The sequence below is a fragment of the Actinia tenebrosa genome, unplaced genomic scaffold, assembly GCF_029948245.1.
Source record: "Actinia tenebrosa isolate PJP-AT-01 unplaced genomic scaffold, QUT_ActTen_1.0 PGA_scaffold1__47_contigs__length_23844297, whole genome shotgun sequence".
In the NCBI taxonomy this organism is placed as follows: Eukaryota; Metazoa; Cnidaria; class Anthozoa; order Actiniaria; family Actiniidae; genus Actinia; species Actinia tenebrosa.
Genome location: NW_028292578.1, coordinates 15,298,608 through 15,319,468, shown reverse-complemented (window position 1 = coordinate 15,319,468; position 20,861 = coordinate 15,298,608). Strand labels below are relative to the sequence as shown.

At 38.5% G+C, this 20,861-nt stretch overlaps 2 protein-coding genes across 4 annotated transcripts; one reads left to right on the top strand and one right to left on the bottom strand.

Moving 5' to 3' along the window:
- Positions 1 to 6,825: 6,825 nt before the first annotated feature.
- On the bottom strand, positions 6,826 to 20,612 carry LOC116293598 (carbonic anhydrase 2). 3 transcript variants are annotated; one of them, XM_031701045.2, is made up of 8 exons: positions 20,450 to 20,612; positions 11,210 to 11,302; positions 10,864 to 10,896; positions 9,675 to 9,997; positions 8,987 to 9,079; positions 8,746 to 8,809; positions 7,795 to 7,958; positions 6,826 to 7,391 (listed from the first exon to the last, which is right to left on the bottom strand). In XM_031701045.2, the coding sequence occupies exons 2-8, from the start codon at positions 11,280 to 11,282 to the stop codon at positions 7,185 to 7,187; spliced, it is 957 nt and encodes a 318-aa protein (XP_031556905.1). In that variant the 5' UTR covers positions 11,283 to 11,302; positions 20,450 to 20,612; the 3' UTR covers positions 6,826 to 7,184. The 3 variants fall into 3 exon arrangements, with proteins under 3 accessions (XP_031556905.1, XP_031556903.1, XP_031556904.1); XM_031701043.2 differs by lacking the exon at positions 20,450 to 20,612 and adding an exon at positions 15,382 to 15,627; XM_031701044.2 differs by lacking the exon at positions 20,450 to 20,612 and adding an exon at positions 12,501 to 12,653.
- Positions 16,573 to 19,022, top strand: LOC116293599 (uncharacterized). The gene is made up of 3 exons (XM_031701046.2): positions 16,573 to 16,639; positions 17,036 to 17,180; positions 18,222 to 19,022. Exons 1-3 carry the CDS (start codon positions 16,604 to 16,606, stop codon positions 18,944 to 18,946), a joined length of 906 nt encoding a protein of 301 aa, XP_031556906.1. The 5' UTR covers positions 16,573 to 16,603; the 3' UTR covers positions 18,947 to 19,022.
- Positions 20,613 to 20,861: the final 249 nt, after the last annotated feature.

Sequence of the window (20,861 nt, the reverse complement as noted above, 5' to 3'; positions counted from 1 at the left end):
ACTCATTATAATAATAATAAGGTCCATTGTTGGTCCATGGTTGTCGAAACGTCAGTCACATCAAACAGTCCTTCTCAGGACTACACCCACCCGGATGATCATAATACTTCGATTAACAAGGTCCATTGTATAGAAAGGAATGTATGCATTACGGAACAATACGAGTTGATTAAAATTGGTTTTGGTTGAATAGCTGAATATTATTTGCTGAGCCACAGAGAACTCGAAACTGAAGTATTTTCTCAGCAACTTGTCTCGCAATGCTTGAAAATGTAGCGTTGCAAGTTGCCGAGGTGAGGTGTTACACAGCAACGCGATCTCAGCAACTTGCAACATTTTTTGGCTGCTCGGAAAGAAATGAGAAATGTGCGCTTGCACAAAAAGAGCCTTAAAATTGCGAAGAAAAAAAACGTTGTAGAAGGAGGTGATACACTAAGCAATGTCGTTGCCAGTCTCTGCAATTCGTTGCGAAAAGTAGAACTGAGTTCTATTTCGTGCAACGCTACGCAAAAACAAAACAAAACAAAAACAAAAAAGCGACAACTTCTGTTACACTGTGCAATTCTTCAGCAATTTCAGCAAGTGGAAATTGCACAGTGTATAGAAACTTTAGTACCACCTTCAAACTTGGTTAGCATTTCTTGGACCAAAATTAAAGGACCTTTGAGTGTCAAATAATAGAACGAAGCAGGATCTTAGCTGTGGTGTATTTGTGTTTTATTATGTACGATCGTCATATATAATTACATGTCAATCAATGCAAATCTAACATTTCCTCCCTTCTTAGTTATGAATCACTGTGATAGAAAAAATAACTCAATAATAATGTCTCTGAATGTTCATATCTATTATGACTGTCCTAATATTGTTCATACATATAACGTTTTGGTGGGCTTCTGTGCCTTGTTGGGTATCGATGTCCTTTGCCTTGTCCTTCTTGCGTCATGTTGCTCTTAGCGGGGGTAATTTTCTTGCTTGTCTGGGTTGTGCTGACTGATGGCTGTTCTACTGCTGATGGGCAGACATCTTCTGCTGGTCTTGGTTGAGGGTCACTTTGATTTTCATCATGCTTCCTTTCTTGGATTTGGTCTGTGTGCCTTCTCCAATAACTTCCAGCTTCTGTTTTGACTTCATACATCAATGGTCCTAGTTGTGTGTTGATGGTTCCATTAACCCACTTGTCTTGTCCTCTGTAGTCTCGAACTGTCACTGGCTGTCCATCATCAAACAAGCGTATAGGTGTTTTCTTCTCAAGTGCTTTCTTCATTTGTTTCTGCTGCACTGTGCTTTTTACATTTGGCTTCATCAAATCCAGACGTGAACGTATGTTTCGACCAAGGAACATTTTGGCTGGTGTTTCGTTAGTGGTAGCATGAGGTGTGTTGCGGTACATCAGTAGGAAATTTGCTATCTTCTTGTTTAAAGAGGCTGATTCTGATTTCATTGCCTTCATACTCTGTTTTAAGGTTTGCACGAATCTTTCTGCTTGTCCATTCGTTGCAGGATGGAACGGTGCTGATCTAAAATGGTGAATCCCATTGCTCTTCATGAATGTTTGAAATTCCTCTGACGTGAATTGCGGTCCGTTGTCAGAAACGAGCTGCTGTGGTACGCCGTTTCTTGCGAATACTGAGCGTAGTACCTCAATAGTGCTTGTTGCTGTGATCTTGTTCATTGGAAACACCTCTGGCCATTTAGAGTGTGCGTCGACTATAATCAAAAACTGTTTGTTCATAAATGGTCCAGCAAAATCGATATGGATGCGTTCCCAAGGTGAACTTGGCCATTCCCATGGGTGGATGGGTACCTTTGTTGGGTTGTTTCGTACTTTGTTACAACCAGAGCAGGTTTTGGTTATCTGTTCAATTTCGGAGTCGATTCCTGGCCACCAGATGTGACTTCTAGCGAGGGCTTTCATTTTCACTACGCCTAGGTGAGTTGAATGGATGACCTCCAATACTTGTTTCCTTAGGGTGTCTGGAATGATTACTCGTATTCCCCACATGAGACATCCCTGATACGTTGTGATTTCATCTCGACGATTGTAGTACGCCAGTAGTAACTTGTCGTCTGGCTTAGTTGACCATCCAGACATGGTCTGTTCATAGACTCTACTTAAGATCTTGTCCCTTGTTGTCTCTCGCCTGATTGTTGCGCTTGTCACTGGTAACTGTTCAAACTGACTTAAGTGAAAAATGTCAACAGCTTCTTCCTTTTGATCCTCTGGGGTTTCTTCGAACGGTAGTCTTGAAAGGGCGTCAGCGTTAGTGTGTCGCTTAGTGTTCCTATACTCTATGTCGTAAGCATAGCCTGATAGAAACATAGCGTATCGCTGTAGTCTTGTAGCTGTGGTCACTGGTATGCCTTTGGTTGGGCTGAAGATGGTTACTAGTGGTTGATGATCCGTAACCAACGTAAACTGTCTTCCGTAAAGGTAGGTGTGGAATCGTTTGATTCCAAAGATGATTGCTAATGCTTCTTTGTCAATTTGAGAGTAGTTTTTCTCTGCTTTCGTTAAGGTGCGAGAAGCGAATGCTATTGGTCTTTCTTGTCCATCGATGATATGGGACAGAACTGCGCCGACTCCATATGGTGACGCGTCGCATGCTAAGCGGATAGGCTTCTTGGAATCATGATGACACAATACCAAATCTGACGTGACCATCTCTTTTACCTTCTCGAAGACTTTGTCACATGCTTTCGTCCACTGCCATGCTTTACCTTGTTCCAGTAGCTGGTGGAGTGGTCTCATTACCGAGGCTAGGTCTGGTAGAAATCTGTGGTAATAATTTACGAGGCCAATGAATGCGCGAAGCTGAGTGACATTCTTTGGTGCTGGAGTATCACGCACTGCTTTAATCTTTTCCTCTGTCTTGTGTATGCCGTGCTTGTCTATCTTGTGTCCACAGTATTCGATCTCATCTTGGAAGAACTGGCATTTTTCTAGGTTGACCTTGAGTTGGTACTGTTGCAGACGGCTCAACACACTATCCAGATTGTTAAAATGTTCGGTATTGTCCTTACCAGTTATTATCATGTCATCTAGGATGCATTGGACTGATGGTATTCCTTGCAGAATCTGTTCCATAGTCCTCTGCCATATTGCTGGTGCAGAAGCGATTCCAAACAACATCCGGTTGAACTGGTATAGACCCTTGTGCGTATTCACAGTTAAATACTTCTTTGAGTTTTCTTCCATCTCCATGTGTAGGTAGGCTTGCCTCAAATCGATCTTTGTGAACTTTTCTCCATCTGCTAACGATGCGAACACATCTTCTATCCTGGGTAACGGGTACTGGTCCACTGCAAGCTGGGGATTAACTGTGAGCTTAAAGTCTCCGCAGATTCTTACTCTTCCGTTTTTCTTGAGTACGGGAACTATGGGTGTGGCCCATTCGCTTGTTTCCACTTTGGATATTATTCCCATTTTCTCTAGCTCGTCTAATTCTCGCTCCACCTTTGGTCTCAAGGCATATGGTAGTTGTCTGGCTTTCAGAAATACTGGTTGCGGTTCCTCTTTGAACTTTAATGTCGCCTTGATGTCCTTCACTTTCCCAATTCCTTCTTCAAAGACTGTTGGATATTTGTTTAAGATATTGTCTAGTGCGTTGTTGGTACTTGCAGGTTCCTTATTCAGTGTTAACACGTTGTTTATCTCTTTCCATTCTAACTGTATCGCTGCTAACCAATCTCGGCCAAACAGTGCTGCTGTGCCTCTCTCGACTAGATATAATTCGAGGTTTTTCTCTTGATTGTTGTACTTTACCTTGACGCGTGTGATTCCTAACGGATGAATTTTCTCTCCTGAGTAGGTTTTTAAAACAACTTTTGTGGGCTCAATTTTAGCCTTGCCGACTTGCTTCTCAAATTCATCTTTAGACATAAATGAAACTGCTGATCCTGTGTCAAGCTCCATTGATACTTTCTTTCCATTAATATTTAATGGTAGTTGAATAGGCTTAGTTTTCTTCTCTTTTATCGAATTAATGTCTAAGCTTCCTACGGGAAGTTCATTGTCGCTGTCCGACTCGTCTTCGCTATCGGCATTGTTATCGAGGGCGTGTACATTCCGGCGTGTATGGCGGCGTGTTTGTTGTCTGCGTTTAGCTAAACATGCTTTCTCGATATGTCCTTTCTTCTTGCAAAAATAACATGTAGCTTCTTTATGTTTACATGAATTAGATAAATGACCTGGTTTATCACATCTAAAACACGTATTATCTCTTGGTTTAAGCTGATTTTCGGTTGGTTTTCTAGGCTTTGCTTTAGCTATCTTGTTTACACCAACTTCTTTGTGCTTACCTTGTAATTCAATGGCGTCTTTCGCGGCCATTTCCATTGCTACGGATATTGCGATAGCTTTTTCCAGTGGTAACGTAGATTCTGAAAGCAATCTTTTCTGTATTCCGGTATTACGGATTCCACATACTAATCTATCTCTGAGTGTGTCGTTCAGGTTATCGAAGTTGCAGTGAATCGCCAACTTCCTTAGTTGTGCTACATAGTCGTTTATAGTTTCTCCTTCGTCTTGCATTCTTGTATGAAATCGGAAACGTTGAGTGATTACAGACGGTTTAGGCGATAGTTGTCTCTCCAAAAGGTGTACGATGGTATTATACTCAAGCTCAGAAGGCTTTTCTGGAGCTGCTAAATTCCGTAAGAGATTATAAGTTTTACTTCCAAGTAGCGTAAGAAGCGCGGGAACTTTCTTCTCTGTTTTGATCTCGTTGACTGTAAAATATTGTTCCAAACGCTCGATGTAGGCACTCCATGTTTCTGTAGCTTCGTCGAATGGTTCTATTCTTCCAATAAAGGCCATTTTTGTTTGTGAAAACCAAGGAAATCTCACATTATTTCAAGAAGAAGTCCTCCGAATTTTTACAATGTGGCCATCCTCGTCGCCAGTAATTGTGGTGTATTTGTGTTTTATTATGTACGATCGTCATATATAATTACATGTCAATCAATGCAAATCTAACATTAGCCATTGCACTGGGTGCCGCAAAAGCTGAATTAAGATCCGCTCACTTTTTGAAACGGAACCATTTCTTTTTTTCTTTTGCTATATTGACCTCGTTCTCACTAAGGATAACTCTATAACAGATCGAAAAATTGACATTTTAGCTCGAAAATTACTGTTGCGAACATATCGAGTATCTTTCGCGTAGATGATACGAGTATTATTTCCAAGTCAAAAAAGAAAAACGAAGAAAAAAAATAATGATCAAAATCTTGAGCAATAGGTATAACGTTTAGGCCACCCATCCAGGTACAAACACTCCTCAGCCAGGCTTGACTCAGTGTTTTGCAAGACTAGTTTTTTTTCCACTGGACCACGGTTCCAGGTGAATCAGCATAACAATAGCCATGAAAACAATGCACCAAATAGACTAGACTTTTTAACATCATATTTTCAACCGATTCCGTGCGTGGCAGCGATGCAAGGGATTAGCCGATATGGTCTGGGGGCCGGCTGGTCTCTCCCCTGATGCTCCGGCTAGAACATTTTCTTGCGTAATTCGTACACCCAAGGGCAGAAGGATTTAATTGCCGTCAGGTCCGAAGTCCATACGCCGCCTCAGCTCTGCGGATGTCTCGGGGGTATGGCAAAGTGGAGTCGATTTTTTGATTTTTTTTCTTTTTAATTTCATTTCAAATATTTTTTCTTCTTTTTTATTTTTGTTTTTCTTCTTTTTTTTCTTCTTCATTGAAATCAAATCTGGCCGAGAAAAATAAAAGCTGACAAGCCGCTAACAAATCACGATATTCTGTGATAACCAAGTTCAATAATTGTTTTATCACTCAGACTTTTTTCCCCTTCTTCTTTTTGAGCTTCGGTTGTTTTTGCTATCCATCAAACATACCAATTCACAGGGAAGCGAGCCATGTTGACAAATGCAACGTTACTGCGCATGAGCAGACTATTATTTGCAGCCAAACAGCTTTGCACCGTAATGCGCATGAGCAGACCATTATTTGCATAATTTATATTGGCCAATCAAAACGACAAAAAATATAATTCAATGATGACTTACCTCACTCGGTAACAAAGTGACATTGATTGACAGCCGGCATATGCTAATTGATCAGACCATACAAAAGTTATCTTGGGTAAGGTCCTGAAGAGTCCTGGGTACTATTGCGCAATTTTGAAATTTTGTCGCGAAGAGAAAATAAAGGTATTTTATGACTGGGCTACCACAGGTATCCCAGTAATAACGGTAGTGATTGTTTATTCAATTGATTCAGGCAATGAGACACTAGTATCAAAGGTACGTACAAACAACATTCATTCGCTTTCAAGAAATTGTCCATATAAGGCTGCGTTCATAATGTATGGTACAGGAGGGGGGTGGGGGAGGGGGTGGGGAAGGTGAAAATTTGAAATGTCCAGGATAATTCTTAACACCCCCCGTTAAAGTCATGCAAAAAAATACGATCCCCCCTAAGCAAGGTTTGTAGCTTTTTCCAACAATTGTGCACCTCCCTCCCCCCCCCCCCATTTTTCTGATAAAAATTTTCCCATCCCCCCTTTTTTCTACCAAAATTTTCCCGATCCCCCCTCGATTACACCTGCCCCCCCCCCCCCCCCCCCCCCCCCGACCTCCCCCTCTGCCATACATTATGAACGCAGCCTAATCAGTTGGGATCGAACATCTACACATTGTCACTTACAGTGTGTTTTGTCATAGATACACAGTCTGTGAAACATTAGTTAACAAACCCATGGAAAAACTATCAATGTTATATGACAAAGTACTTCATGAAAACTATTTGCAGAAAATTTTGTTAAATGTGACTGAATAGCAAAGAAATTTTGCGAAATCGAATATAGAAAGTTTTGTAATTGTTTATCACTGGGAGCCTTGTTGGCTTCAGTTTGGTGCATATTTTGAAAACTTCAAGTGCTCATATCTTGTCAAGGACTAATTACTTTCATTAGAAACTCACACGTTAAAAAGCTTCATGATTTAAAAGGGTTTTCACTCCAAAGACATTAATTTTCAACTTTTATGTAAATTAGCAGCTGCCAGTTATGAAGAGTCGAACCTAAGAAAAATTCACCTAAAATAGCACCACAATGCATTGCAATATCATCTCGACCCAGTTTTGCCCCAACCTTCAAATGGCTATAAGTGAGAGTGCATGCCTCTGCTTGCGCTATATAGAAGACAACTCCATCACTAAATCAACAAAACTGCCACCACCAGAGCAGACAGAATGGTTGTCATGGTGACAGTCACGAGACAAGATTCGTTGTCTGGTTCCTTATCATCAGCAGCAGTCTTGAAGCTTCTTTGAACGACACGAGAATTCAGGGGTTGAACGGGACGGAAGGTGTCGGTTAGAGCAATTGTTGCGTTGTCTTTTAGACTTCGAAGCATGGCGAGCTATTAACAATAATAAAAGTAATTTTAGCCGGAAAAGTTTGATAACAGAAGCCTCATTTAAGTAAATAAATCAACTCAGTTGCTTTTCGATATATACAGTGGCCCACAAGGGACATACAGCAAGTTAAACAAGTTGCTGCAAATAAGAAATGAGTTGCTGTATGTTAAACAAGTTGCTGCAAATACGAAACGAGCTGTTGCATGTTAAACGAGTTGCTGCACATAAGAAACGAGCTGCTGCATGTTAGACGAGTTGCTGCAAATAAGAAACGAGTCTAACGACTCTCTTTGTGGCATTTGGAAAACTTTGTTGACCCCATCTCGTTCCCCCTATGCACGGGTGGATCCAAGAAAGAAAGAAATACAAATGCCACGACAGAGCACCGTGTAACAATCCATGTACCTGATTTGCGGAGATTGTAGCATAGTTCTTAAATACGGTCCAAGTGACAACCTCGTTACAACGTGGTGTCGTCAAACTACCCTTGTATCTGTAGAAGTCAGTGGTGTTGAGGGGTAGTAAAGATCCCAGGCTATGGTTCATAGACAAGCCAGTCATTTCAGATGCTGTTTGTGGTATAAAAAAAGAAGAAGGATATTATGGATTGGCACTTGTTGCTCGTATAGACCCCTTGCATTGAGTCCCCAAAGGAATTGTTCTTTTGGGGGAAAAAAAAATTTGTTTTTGCATAAGAAAAGACATCCTATTGTTTTGTCCCCCAGAACAACTTCTCTAGGTAATCAATGCAAGAGGTCTATATGTATGAAAATATATGATAATGTACAAGCCCTGCTCAATATCAAAGACGGTAATAAGCACACTAGCAATAATACGATTAAGAGCAAGGTCACAAAATAAAACGATTGTAAGTACATATATTTCTTTTATGCCATCATTGTGTTTGCCGCGGCCTTGAGTGGTAAAAGCTTCTGGGATTATTTCTGTTATAATTACTTTTATAGTCCCTTTACTAGTTTCCTACGCAATATTGAAAAGTAAAGATTCATTTAGCATCTTGCACTATAATTCAGATAGATATAGAAAGATAGATTCCTTAATTTATTTATACACGGACGTCTCATCAGTAAAAATACATAAATATATACTGAATTACACAACAATTAAATACGTTAAATGATTAAAACAAAATGTAATGTCTTTATCATTGCAAGGTCACTGCCATTCTCACTTCGATGCACAGGCACGACTACCTTTCAAGATGGCGCAGCAAACTGTGAAGGGGCTATTAAGAATCAAAGCTGTCTTACTTTAGGAAATTTAAATTTCAAAGGAGAGATCGATAGAGTAACCTGCTAATATACAGGGGTGGGTTGGCTTAGGAGCTTAACTTACGTTTCGTCACATTGAGTGCGTATTTCAAGAAAGACGTTAGCGCTTTATTTTCGGTTGCGCCAACCTGTTAAATTAATAAATACGATTTAAATAAACATAAGAACTTATAAGCCAAAGAAACAACTACATCTGCAGCATTTGTACAAGCCTTTTTCAAGTTAAATAGCCCTACAATTTTGCTGATTAGCTATAAGCTATTCACTTTATCTGATATGTATAGCTTATGGAAAGTCACACATACCTCGAAGATGACGCCTAACACTGCAAGTCCATCATCATGCTCTAAGGCTTCATTAATCTCCGAATACTTTTTGTTGAAGCTCACAAAATGCATCTATCATAAATATAAATAAATGAATAACCTTTGTAGAATATATTTTTAAATCAGTAGCAAAAAAGTGCCGACAATAATTTAGCCTAATAAAGAGTTGCCCAAATCTTACTCGGTCTAGATTCAAACCTCAAAGTCAAAAATCGGCATTGCGCAACGTTGCGCGCGCAGACGTCGCTATTACTTTCTGCGACGACGCAGAAGGCGAATCACGACTTGATGAGTTCAGCTTCCCCATTTCAAGCATAAACATCTCTTGCTCGCGCAAGCAAATATTTACAAAAACCATGTTTCTTCTCAATGGAAACAGATTTTAATTTGTATAAGAAATCGCACAATCTCGACTACAATTCGTAATTGATAGGTACTAGTGATGTTTTGAAAGTTTTCAAAATTGAACGAGCCTTTATGTTCAATTTGAGAACTTTCAAAACGTTCACGAGTATCTTTAAATTCCAAATTGTACGAGAAGATTGTGCGATTTTTCGTTTACAATACACTCAACAAAATTGAGAAACTTAACTGGGACTCTAAAGAGTACAATTTGGGATTTAATTGTACTCCTCTTGTCCAATAAGAATGGAGCAATTTAGTATACCTCAGCCGGATACTTCTTTCCATCTACGGTATGTTCAGATCCCTTGTTGTTGTCGCTACCCCAGTGAAAGTGAAACTGGACAGTGGTGAATTCGCCTGTCAAACCTCCCTCGGACACAGAGAATGTGTTGGGTGCAAGGAACACACTATAGGAGTGGCCATTGTTAGTAACCTTAAACTTTGCTCCAGTGGGAACGGTGTCGAATTTGGTCAGGGTGAGTTGGCCCAAACTTGCATGCGTTGTTTTGGAGGTTTCGATGTTGATGGGTGACTGGCTTGAACCGTTACAGAAGTCTGGAAACGTTTTAGGCCAGCCATAAGGACCTACAAGTACGAAAAGACTGAACCTTATCAGAAGACATGACAAGAGAAGAGAAAAAGAACAGCAAAGAACAAAAGGAAGAGAGAAGAGGATAAGAGAAGTGAGGAGGGCAAGGACGGATCCAGGGAGGGGGGGGGGGGGGCAAAGGGGGCCTGAAGACCCCCCTTCAACAGAAAAAAACGATGCTTTCTTATAATGTTTCCCGTTGTGTTGACGGAAGAAACTCAATTAGCCCCCGCTAAACTCAATTAGCCCCCCCCCCCCCTAAAATTTTGGCTGGATCCGCCCTTGGAGGGAGAGGAGAGATATTTTATGAGGAAAACATGGGAAAAGGAAAAGGAAAGGGAATATTAGAATTATAAACCCGAAAGACAACATCCTTGCTAGTAAAGTTGGAGAACATTGGAGAACCTAACGGTTTACTAAAGCCCTATTTCAATGGGAAAAGGCTCATCTTAAAAAACGAGGATCTTCCTTGCATGCGAATCAACCTACCGGCTACATATTTATAGCTTTCTGTTTACATGCACATTGACAGACGTCTTTAGGGTACTAGGATATTCCTAGCAGTAGGATTTTGATTCCTGTCTTGCAGATAGCAAGATCCTAACACAAGGGACAAATTTCACACCTCTTTCTCATGTCAACCAAACGCATAGTTGATTCGCCTCGAGCTCCTAGTTCTCGACGAGCATCATCCTCTGATCCTATGTAAACGCGGCCTTGATCAAACGACCGACTATATGATATTGCCATATTGAGTTCATTGAACCAGCAAAAGAATTTGCGATGTTTACCCACATTACACCCATGTTTACACAACAAACAAACTTAGCTTATCATATAAAACATCTGTGATTCCACTCACCATATTTGGTATCTGAGACATTGTAATTGAAGTCTGGAATAAACAAAACGTTACTGGACTGAGAACTCTGGAGTTTGCTTTGAATATGCAAGACAGTTTTATTACTAGGCAGATTAAGATTCACGTTTTTCCTTCCCGCAAACGGCAAACGTGACCACGTTTTCATCGTTTCCCTACATTTCACTTAACCTTTTGCAAACCTTCTCGACAAAGACAAGTATTCTTTTGTTTATCTACTACTTGGAGATTTTTGCGATTCCTTTTCACTAATTTTAAAGAATTTTTTAATGGTCAACTGACGTTTCACGTTTTCCGCCTAAACGAGAATCTTAAACCTTCTACTTACTATTAGAAGCCCCGAGCAAAGGTTGAACCAGTGTTAAAATAAGTACACAAAGCAGTGGAAGACTAATAGCCATGTTTCGTAGAGAAAGAAAAGCTGCAAAAAGAACAATAGTTATTCGAGCATGTTTCCTGGTCTGTTATGCTGTGTGGGGGAATACGGAATCTCCAGCGATTGACAAGGAAGCCGGAAATATAACGTTATTTTGGCTATTTTAAGTTCCGTTTGAAAAACCCTCCTCTTTAATATGTGCTTCGCCGTCCCTGACAACGGCTTGCTGCGGAAATAGAAACATTAAATCCACGCCATAAAAAGGACAAAACATAAAGATACTCGGATAGGTTCTCAGAGAAAATGACTTTGGATTTTTTTTTTTTTTTGGCTGAAAAAATATTTGAAGCAAAAAATGCAAATGAGACAATTAAGATTGAAGCCTGGGACAGTAAGCGTTTCACTTTCTAATATCTTTACTGGATCAGTTCTGAAGCAAAATAACAATCATGATGAAAACATTCCGATTTCAGGATTGTTCCCGTATTCTAAAGGCTCTGTGGGGGGAATCTGAATAATCCTTAGGTAATGTTATGGGGGAATCTTCGTAAATAATTGCTTTCCCAATTTTGTAAACAAATGTATCCCTAAAATATATGCCGATATTACAGATATAGAGGATATTACATAGGCGCGCGGAGATACGAAATTTATCTTCGAGTGTTGAAAAGATCTCTCACAAGTGAGCGCAGCGAACGAGTGAGAGATTTTCAACACGAGAAGATAAATTTCGTATCTCCAAGCGCCCATGTAATATTCTGTTTATTATATAATTATCAATGGAGTATGTTTTGGCTTTTTCAGGCAATTATTTCCGTGTATTTTTGAATAGTCATCGCAATGGTGTTATCTTCACACGTGAAAATAACATGTTATTTTCACGTGTGAAGATATCAATTTTTCGAAATAGAGAAAAATAGATATTTCATTGGTAATTATATAATAAATTAATATCTTTAAAATACAACATAAATAACAAACCGAATATCCCTTTTCTAACAAACTAATCCATAATTCTAAGCCCTGATTCGGTTCAGTCATAGACACCTGAGTGTTCAACGTTCAAACTCGAACAAAATTCGTAACCTCGTACAGTAGGTCTGCAATATAATAATGAATGGCTAAGCCAGCAGGAAAATGGCTTGGAAGCTGGTTAGTATTGGGATCATTTTAGAGAAAAAGAAATTCGAGACCGACCAATTAATCTTATTATTTTTGAGTCAGTAAGAGATGAAAATTTTACCTCGTTGTTGCAGTCACTGACTGGGTTTTGAAGAGCTTGAAAACTGTGACGACTTGAAGAGCTTGAAAACTGTGACAACTACAAGTGATGGATTCCGTACTCTACAATAGTGAGTAACATTGGTTCTTCTAGTTTGACTCAGAAATAAAAGCAATGCTCGAAAGTGTTTTTATAACATACGATTCTGTCACTCACTTGGACAAAACTCAATTTATTGTGTAAACATTGGCAACGATTATTGTATTTGGTTCAACCCATGAATTCAAACTAGAAGATTTGAACAAATTAAGATAAATTATCCAAATCAGTATAGGTGTGTTAGTGGAATGTATTAATGCCAGTAAGTCAAATAACCTGTTCGGGCGTCGGCGCTGAAAGCTTCTATAGTAATATACGAATAGCTAAACTAAAAGTTTGATCAATAACCGAAATAAACACGTGGGTGATATGGAAAAAGAGCATGCCTGATATGAGACCGTATCAGCACTTCTCATCTGCTTGCGCAGGGTACGATAAGGTTTTGAGAGAGTTTGAGCATTTGTTTGTAGAATTAAATGATAAACAATTTATCAGTAGGCTAAGCATCTGATACGGCTTTGCGTTTTTACTCGTCACTTGTATTTGGGCTCGCCTCTGGGCTCACCTAAAAGTTCGCGTTGTTTTGTTTGACTATCATTATTAGAATTGTCATCAGAAACGGATAGCGAACCTTTACTACTGTAATCAAAACCTGTTAGACCTGCTATAGTCTTTACGCGCAAGCTCATTATTAAAGCTGTCAATATAAGTCAATATTATCTGGCATCGGTTCCAGGATTTATTCACTGGTTACAGTAATTTTGAAATAACTTGTGATCATTCCAAAAGAGACAACTATAACGATAACCAAAAACACTACGCTAAAACATCGATTCTAGATGCCAAAACTCAAGCCAGAATCGGGGGAGAACATTTGTGTTCTGAGTGGAAGCTTTATTAGATATTTCTGTCATTGCAGCTTACGGTACAGTAATAAAAGAGCGGAAATTCGAAGCAGTAGGGGTTATGAAAAACAATTGTCTTGCTTATCTGGAGTATCAAAAAAAAAACAAAAAACAAAAAAAAAAAAAAAAACACTTAGGAAATGTTTTTGTGATTTATCCAAATGGCTCAAGTTTTAATTCACTGCACTAGAGTGTGATTTATTACCGATATCTTTACAGTGCGGAGCGAAATCCGTGAAAACTCCTTTCGACGTACATTGATATCATATAAATAAATGCAACATAAGATTTCTTTACTTTATTTTACATCTTGAAGATTTTATTCAGGTTTTTAATGTTCGCCATATAGTTTCTTATAATATGACTCCACAGAAACTTAGCTTGGGCTACCTGTGATTACAGCCGGTAAGGAATTCCTAAATGTAAGCGAGAAACGAGCGACAGAATTTTACGAGGATGGGATAGGACGAGTCTGCGTCCTTTCATCCAAATATGCATGCATTCAGTTTGTCAGACGATTAGGTAAATAGTAACATCCATTAAATTTGAAGTTTTTTTTCTTCGTCAGAAATAATGCTTGTTGTTATTGTACATTTACCAACACAATCTGATGCGGCTAAAAAATTTTGTGACATTCTAGCCAAGCCGTTTAACAACGGTTCTTAGGGCGTGGCACAATTAAGTAAGGTGAAGATACCTCAAACGGTTGCCGCTGTGTAAATAAACTACTCAAGCTATAGCTGTGAAGATAATTGGATTAATGGAGCGCACAATAGGACAGTAGGACAGTAGAAGAGGTCTTTGTTGCTTCAGGACAGAAGAGACTAAATAAAAGATCAAATAGACTAAATAACTAACCAGTAAGTCGTATCTAAGCTGTTAAGGGTTTTAGAACCTGCTGGTCACGAGATATTTGTATATTTCGCGGTTGTCAAACTTCTTGGGATGGACTATATATCTATATCTTTATCTATATATAGGTTTTCTTCCATCCCCTCACATCCTCGGATGCATCCAGAGTATGGCAAAACCATGCAACCTCTTCTTTCCATCTTGATAGACTTGATATCCTACCACAGATCTAGAGTGCTTCTTTGACCCTAGAATGTGACTATCCAAATGTCTGCATTGTTAAAGCATCTAATCCCACATCAGTACGTGAGACCTTATAAATCTTAATCTTAGTTCTTAATTGATAAAAATAATCTGAGCAGTGCCCCCGCTTGAAGTTTGTTTATCCTGAAATTAAAATTTGATAAAACTTGCATATTATATGAAAGTTTCATGGCAGTCATGAAGACTGAATATAATCTACCGAACTCTAGTTTTTAAAACGGGGTTGCACAGAGTAGAGTAGAAATTGATAGTCATTATTCATTTAGTAATTTCGGCTCATTCAATTTGTGTTTTCATTCTTTTGGTTCGGCCGGGTTTTTTTTTTTATCGTCGTTTCGTTTCGCTCCTCGAAAACAAGGAACGTCAGGCACCCGGAAAACCGGATGGGTGGTAAACTGTATTTGTTGACATTACTGAAAATTCTATTAGTTATGAGCATCTAACAAAGGGATCCACTGACACCGAAGGAAAATACTAGGAATAGATGCCTAGTAGTTTTACCCCTAAAGTGAAGTTCAACTGGAAATTTTAAATTCAAATAATAGTTTTTAATTTAATCAGAACAACTTGGAGCTCAAATTCGACGAATGCGACTAAGAAAAATGTTAGTTCTTTTTCATCTCTCAGTAGTTATATATACTTAGTGACTGCTACAGCTCAAAAATGTAGCTAAATTGTTCATAAATAACATTCTATTATCATGAACTGATTCTAAGCTTGTTGCCCACTAAAGATGAATCACTTGGGTTATTACTTATCATTTATATGATAATTAAACTTACCACCAAACCTCTTTAGGCAACGACTAAGGTTGGTCGAGGTTCCACTCAACGGATGTTACTGAGCGTCCTTTTCAAGGAAAAGAGATGAGTTGTGCAAGAGGTTAACTATAAGACAGAACGAGTTTGACCCGCTCAGAAATGTCAGAATGCAATGTTTTCTTAGAGTGCCTATCACCCTTCTGACAATATTCACAGTATTGATTCTAGATGGGGTAAGATGTTGACTAGCACGAACAAATTATATAGTTTGAGTGCGGCTTCTTGAAGTTATAAAGGCTTTTCCATGTCATATGCTAATGTTGTGACGTATGAAGATTAAGATACGAAACATTATGGCACAGATAAATTAAATTTAAAATCCGTCATTGTTTTCCCCATTGCTCTTATAGAGATTATTGCAAGTTAGTTTTCACTGAGTAGCCGGTGTTTCGAATAACAAGGAACAACAAATAACCATAAATGCCTTGTCATACTTCATAGCCATGCGGCCTATACGTAATAGCCCCAAGAGTTTGGGCAAGTTGGCAGCCGATCCAGATCTACCGTTCAAAGGACTTGCATATATTATTCAGCAACATTTTTATGGCAGTTAGCTGGCAATTCGTTGATCGTAATATAATCCTGAGTTATTTGAATTATAGAACCGAAATGTAGTATTTTGAAAATAGTGGTTGCATTCCAAGAAAGAGAGAAATAAAGGTGGTTCTTAATGAACACTTCTGGTGTATTATTTGTGTTTGATATGTATATGTGTACGTTTTAGGATGATCAGTTTTGAACGGGCCATTTTTTGATCACACGCGATCCGGCTCAAAAACCCATATATTCGACCGAGCTAAGCTACACAAGAGTCAACCGTTACTTCATATTATAATACAAGAATTCACAAATATCTAAAATGAACTTCGATTCTTCAAAGGTGTCACTTGCCATCTTGGCCAAATTATCGGTAAAATTTCAGCACGTAATAACGCCGAAAAACTCATAAAGCGTTAGTAAATTGTTTGTGGACTTGAGTACTGATTAAGCTATTTCAACCAAAAACAAAAAACATAAAAACCAAAACAAAAATTTTTTCAAATGCTTTATATGCGTATGGGAGATTTGAAGTAAGATACAAAAAAATTCTTCAAATGCCTTAGTTGCGTATGGGTACCCTTTGGTAGAGCAGAAGGCCTGGGTACTATTGATACTTTCAAACTTCGAGATTCGATTCCCAATTATGAACTTTATTCGTTCAATGCACGAAGAATGCATGGCAAGTATACCTTTAGATCCACTCATATTCAACTATTGATTATTATAAACATGTTTACTAGAGTTTTATACGTAGGAATGTTCCATTTTCAATCATTCTAAGCATATATCGAGTATATTTATCATTAATTACGTAACTTCGAGTAAGATCTTGTTTTAGATTTTCAAGCTTTTAATATTTAATCTTATTCCGTTAGAATTTGGAAGATATTTATTAAATTTGTAAAAGGCAGTTTTAACTCTGATCTTGACGAGAAAACTGCTTTAAATTTGAAAAGGCCAATTTCTATGCTGGTATTTATCATCATCACCATCACCAACACCACCACCATCATCATCATCATCATAAGTATTACTATCATGCATGTGTTTTAGAATATGATTTGACTTTCTACAGGTTAGCTGGACTAACATGAGTTCTTCACTTCGCTCAAACCTCAGAAGGCTATCAAAGTCACTGAGTTTCCTGTCAGTAAAAGGATCAAGTATCAAACCATGTTCATTTGAACATGTAATGACTAGAGCTAGCACAGCAAAAGTTGGTAAGAAGTGCAAACAATAGGCTAAGGTATCATTTTACTACTACTACCAAAATTCCTGGAAAATTTGTACTTATTTAAATTCCAATTGCCTCATGAGAATCATAAGACAATTGGTACTACTGAACAAAAGAAGGGACTTCTGGTAGTGGGAGTCAAATGATGCCATCATGCAAGTGTCCTATTGGTCATTTAGTATCTTGACTCTAGCATAATGGTTAGCCATATATCTACAGAGGCGGGTCCAGGAATTTTTGAAGGGGTGACTATTACAAAGGTTTTACCAGGAATTCGAGGAAAAGGGTTGACTGTTACTAACGATATACTGAGAAATTTAAGCAAAAGGGGGTTGACTAGTCACCTATATTAACACCCCTGGATCCACCCCTGATCGAGGCCAGCATGTTTTATGGCCAACTGAATTTCTCTAATAGTAGGAGGAAATTACTTTGAGGTGGTAAATGGAAAGTACACTAGCAGATGATAACTATTCCTATCAAAAATAAAAAAATGTTCTGGCTAAGATTTGTTTCTCAAATCCCACTTCCAGCATCCAAATCCCAAACGTTTTTCTTTCAAAACATTTTCCCATTCCCATTTTGTAGTTCTTTTCCCATTTCCATTGACCTAAATCCCCTTTTTTCCAAGGGCAAGATAGGCAAATTCCAGTTCCTTTCAGGACCCTGTAAAGCTTTGGCCACAGTGACAAGGGGAAAAAAAAAAAAAAAAAAGAAAAAAAAAGAAAAAAAAAAGCATTGTCAGTCCAACTTGCTTAAGGCGCTTAAATACGGGACACAAAAACGTCCAACTTGTCGCGCAACATTGTTGCGGTGCAAGTTCGAAAACGATGTTGCTCGTTTTACACCATATCTATCCAACTTGTCACACAACAAAATCTTTTGTTGCAAGTTGAGAGACAATGTTGCGCGACAAGTTATACGTTTTTGTGTCTCGTATTTCAGCGTCTTTACGCTCTATGTGCGAATGCTTCAAAATCAACGGTTCTGTATAGATAATGCTTTATTTTCTATTAATTCGTTGTAGTACTCTTCGGTGAACATCACGAACAGCCTTCGATCCTTAAGGCTCAGCTCTGTGTTTTAGAAGGAATGGCTTCACAAGCAGAAGAATACTTCAAACAGAATCAACAGAAACAAAAGATATTCCTTGTCCTAGAGATGTTTAATTTTCAGCAACAGTTTCTGTTAGATGCATATCGGAATTATGAGATTTCAATCAGAGAACTTGAAAAAAATTACGAACAGGATACTGAAGGCTTTGCTATCATGGAACACTACGGCTATCTTCTAGACACAGCTCGAAGTTTGGGCATTACAGTAATAGCGGGGTTTGTTCCAAAATCATCCTGTAAAGAAATGGTTAGTGATGGCAAAGAAACGACTCTAAAAAATATTCAAAATATTGGTGGTCCTGATAAAAGCTTTTACGTTAATGGTTCAGAAGAGCATTACAGATATTTTCAAGGCTTGATAAGTGGTAAAATGGATGAAGTGAATGACAAATATCGAAAGATTTTCCCGGCACAAATTCTCAGAGATAGTTTCTTTGCTCACTCTGTTAATAAGATCATTCAAACGTCGGAAAACAATAAAGTTGTTGGTATATGTGGTTCTGGTCACATAGACCATGGCTTTGGTATACCTGAAAGGATATCTAGAAAAATCGGGCCAGTATTGTTGTTGACATCTAGAATGAAAGAGGACAAGATTGATCCTAATGTCGCCGACTTTATTTATCAGTATGAATGATTGATGATTTTATGAATTGTTAATTCACGTTGTTTTTACTATTTTATAATTAAATATTTAAAGGAAAAAAACTACACCCATTTTTTTTGTTTCAATGCAATTTTGTCTTGGTACCTTCCTTTTAGGAGGAAGCATGGTCGAGTGGTCATAGCGTCGGTCTCGCAATCCGGTTGTGCCTTGTTCGAGTTTGCTGTGGCCACTAGCTGAGACTGTAATAGCGCAGCGCACTGATTCTAACAATAGCTTAAGATTCGGACAAACGTTGCATTCTGTTTAACCACTACGAGGATTATACGAACCGATTTTATTATTTTTACTTAAAGTTACAATAACAACCCATGTAAACTAAGATCAACTGCGATCGGCTGTGAAACTTATCTGCTGAAAGTAAATTTGTAAGTTTGTTTGTCCGAATTTCGCCTTGTCTTCGTTTTTATGACGTCACGGTTGCGCTGCGCTATTGTCCCGATTCCTGATAAGTTCAGATTCAGTTTCTCGACCATGCTTGTAAATAGCCAACTGTTTTGCCTCCTTGCCAGTTGGGATTCTTAAAACACTTTACGTTTCTTTGATTATTTCATTTCAGTGTCCCCAATTAGTTGTATAAACTAATTACATTGACATTGAAGTTATCTTATTTAAACGCTCTCAAAACGTGGAGACATTTGAAAACGCTCTAGTGGAGAGATTTAGCCTATCGTATTAGTGTGGACAATCGAAAACGAAGACTTTTGATATACTACTAACTTCGTTCACGCCTGTTCAGTCGCATGCGCAGATGACAATTTCGCATTATTTTAGATCAGGTATCTGCTTTTTTGATCGTTTTAGTGTGGATGGCGATGAAAACGCTAGAGTGTGGCCGCGAAGCTTTCGATCGGCAAGTTATCCGTGAGACGGGCAAAATTAACGGAGCGATTTGAAAACGCACTTGATTGTGAATGTGGCCTTTGAATGTAGGTATAAATAAGTAGATAAATATGATAAAGTAACTTTATGATTTAACGAGGGTGACATACATTAGTGGTAGCCCAGTACAGTACTGTAGTTCACATTTTGCCCTACAATTAATTAATGAATTACTGAACCGAACTCACTACTGAACTTTTTTAAATATTTCATTATTCATATAACGGGTTCATAATATCGAATCACTACGAGAAAAAATATCTAAATATTTCTTTCTCGTTTCTGTGTGTATTTTCAGCGTTGATTCTCCAAAATTACTAGAAATTCACTAGCTGAAAGCAGTAGCTCAATTTAAGTACTCGGAAGCACGTCTCAATCGAATATCGGACCAGATGCCAACTTTAAAACAAACAAATCTTTTCTCAATCCATTTATATTCCCTTATGGTTGAATTGTTATGAATTGATCATGGCTTATAGAAACATGTTTTCAGCCGGCAAAAGATATATTTAACTTAAATTCTCTGCATAGTATCCTACCTCATCTTCAATTAACACTTCCTAGCTTAAGAGCATCAGAAATATGGTTACAAACCTTTTATAAGGTGTGGTATCACAATTTTCACTGTCGCTAAAAGCTTGAAATCATGCAGTTTTTCACCCCGCTCCGCTGTATTTCCCTGATAATTTCCACGGTAATTCGCAGTCTTTCTGGTCTCAAATGTTTATCAATAAACACCCAAAGATTGAAAATCACGAAGAGTTTTTTTTCAGTGCAAGTATCAATGAATGTAGTCGATAAAAATGTACTTGGGTGCCGTGCGTAATCACGACAATTAAATGGCCTGCTGTTAATAGCCAATCATCACAAGCTACAAAAATTAACACCAGCCAATCAAAATAACAGCTGTGGTTTCTGGTACGCGTTCCCGGCTTGCTATCTCCTCGAGAATTGCGGAGTTCGAGGCGGGGGATTGAAGAGGGGGCACCTTCCCGCAGCCATAGCC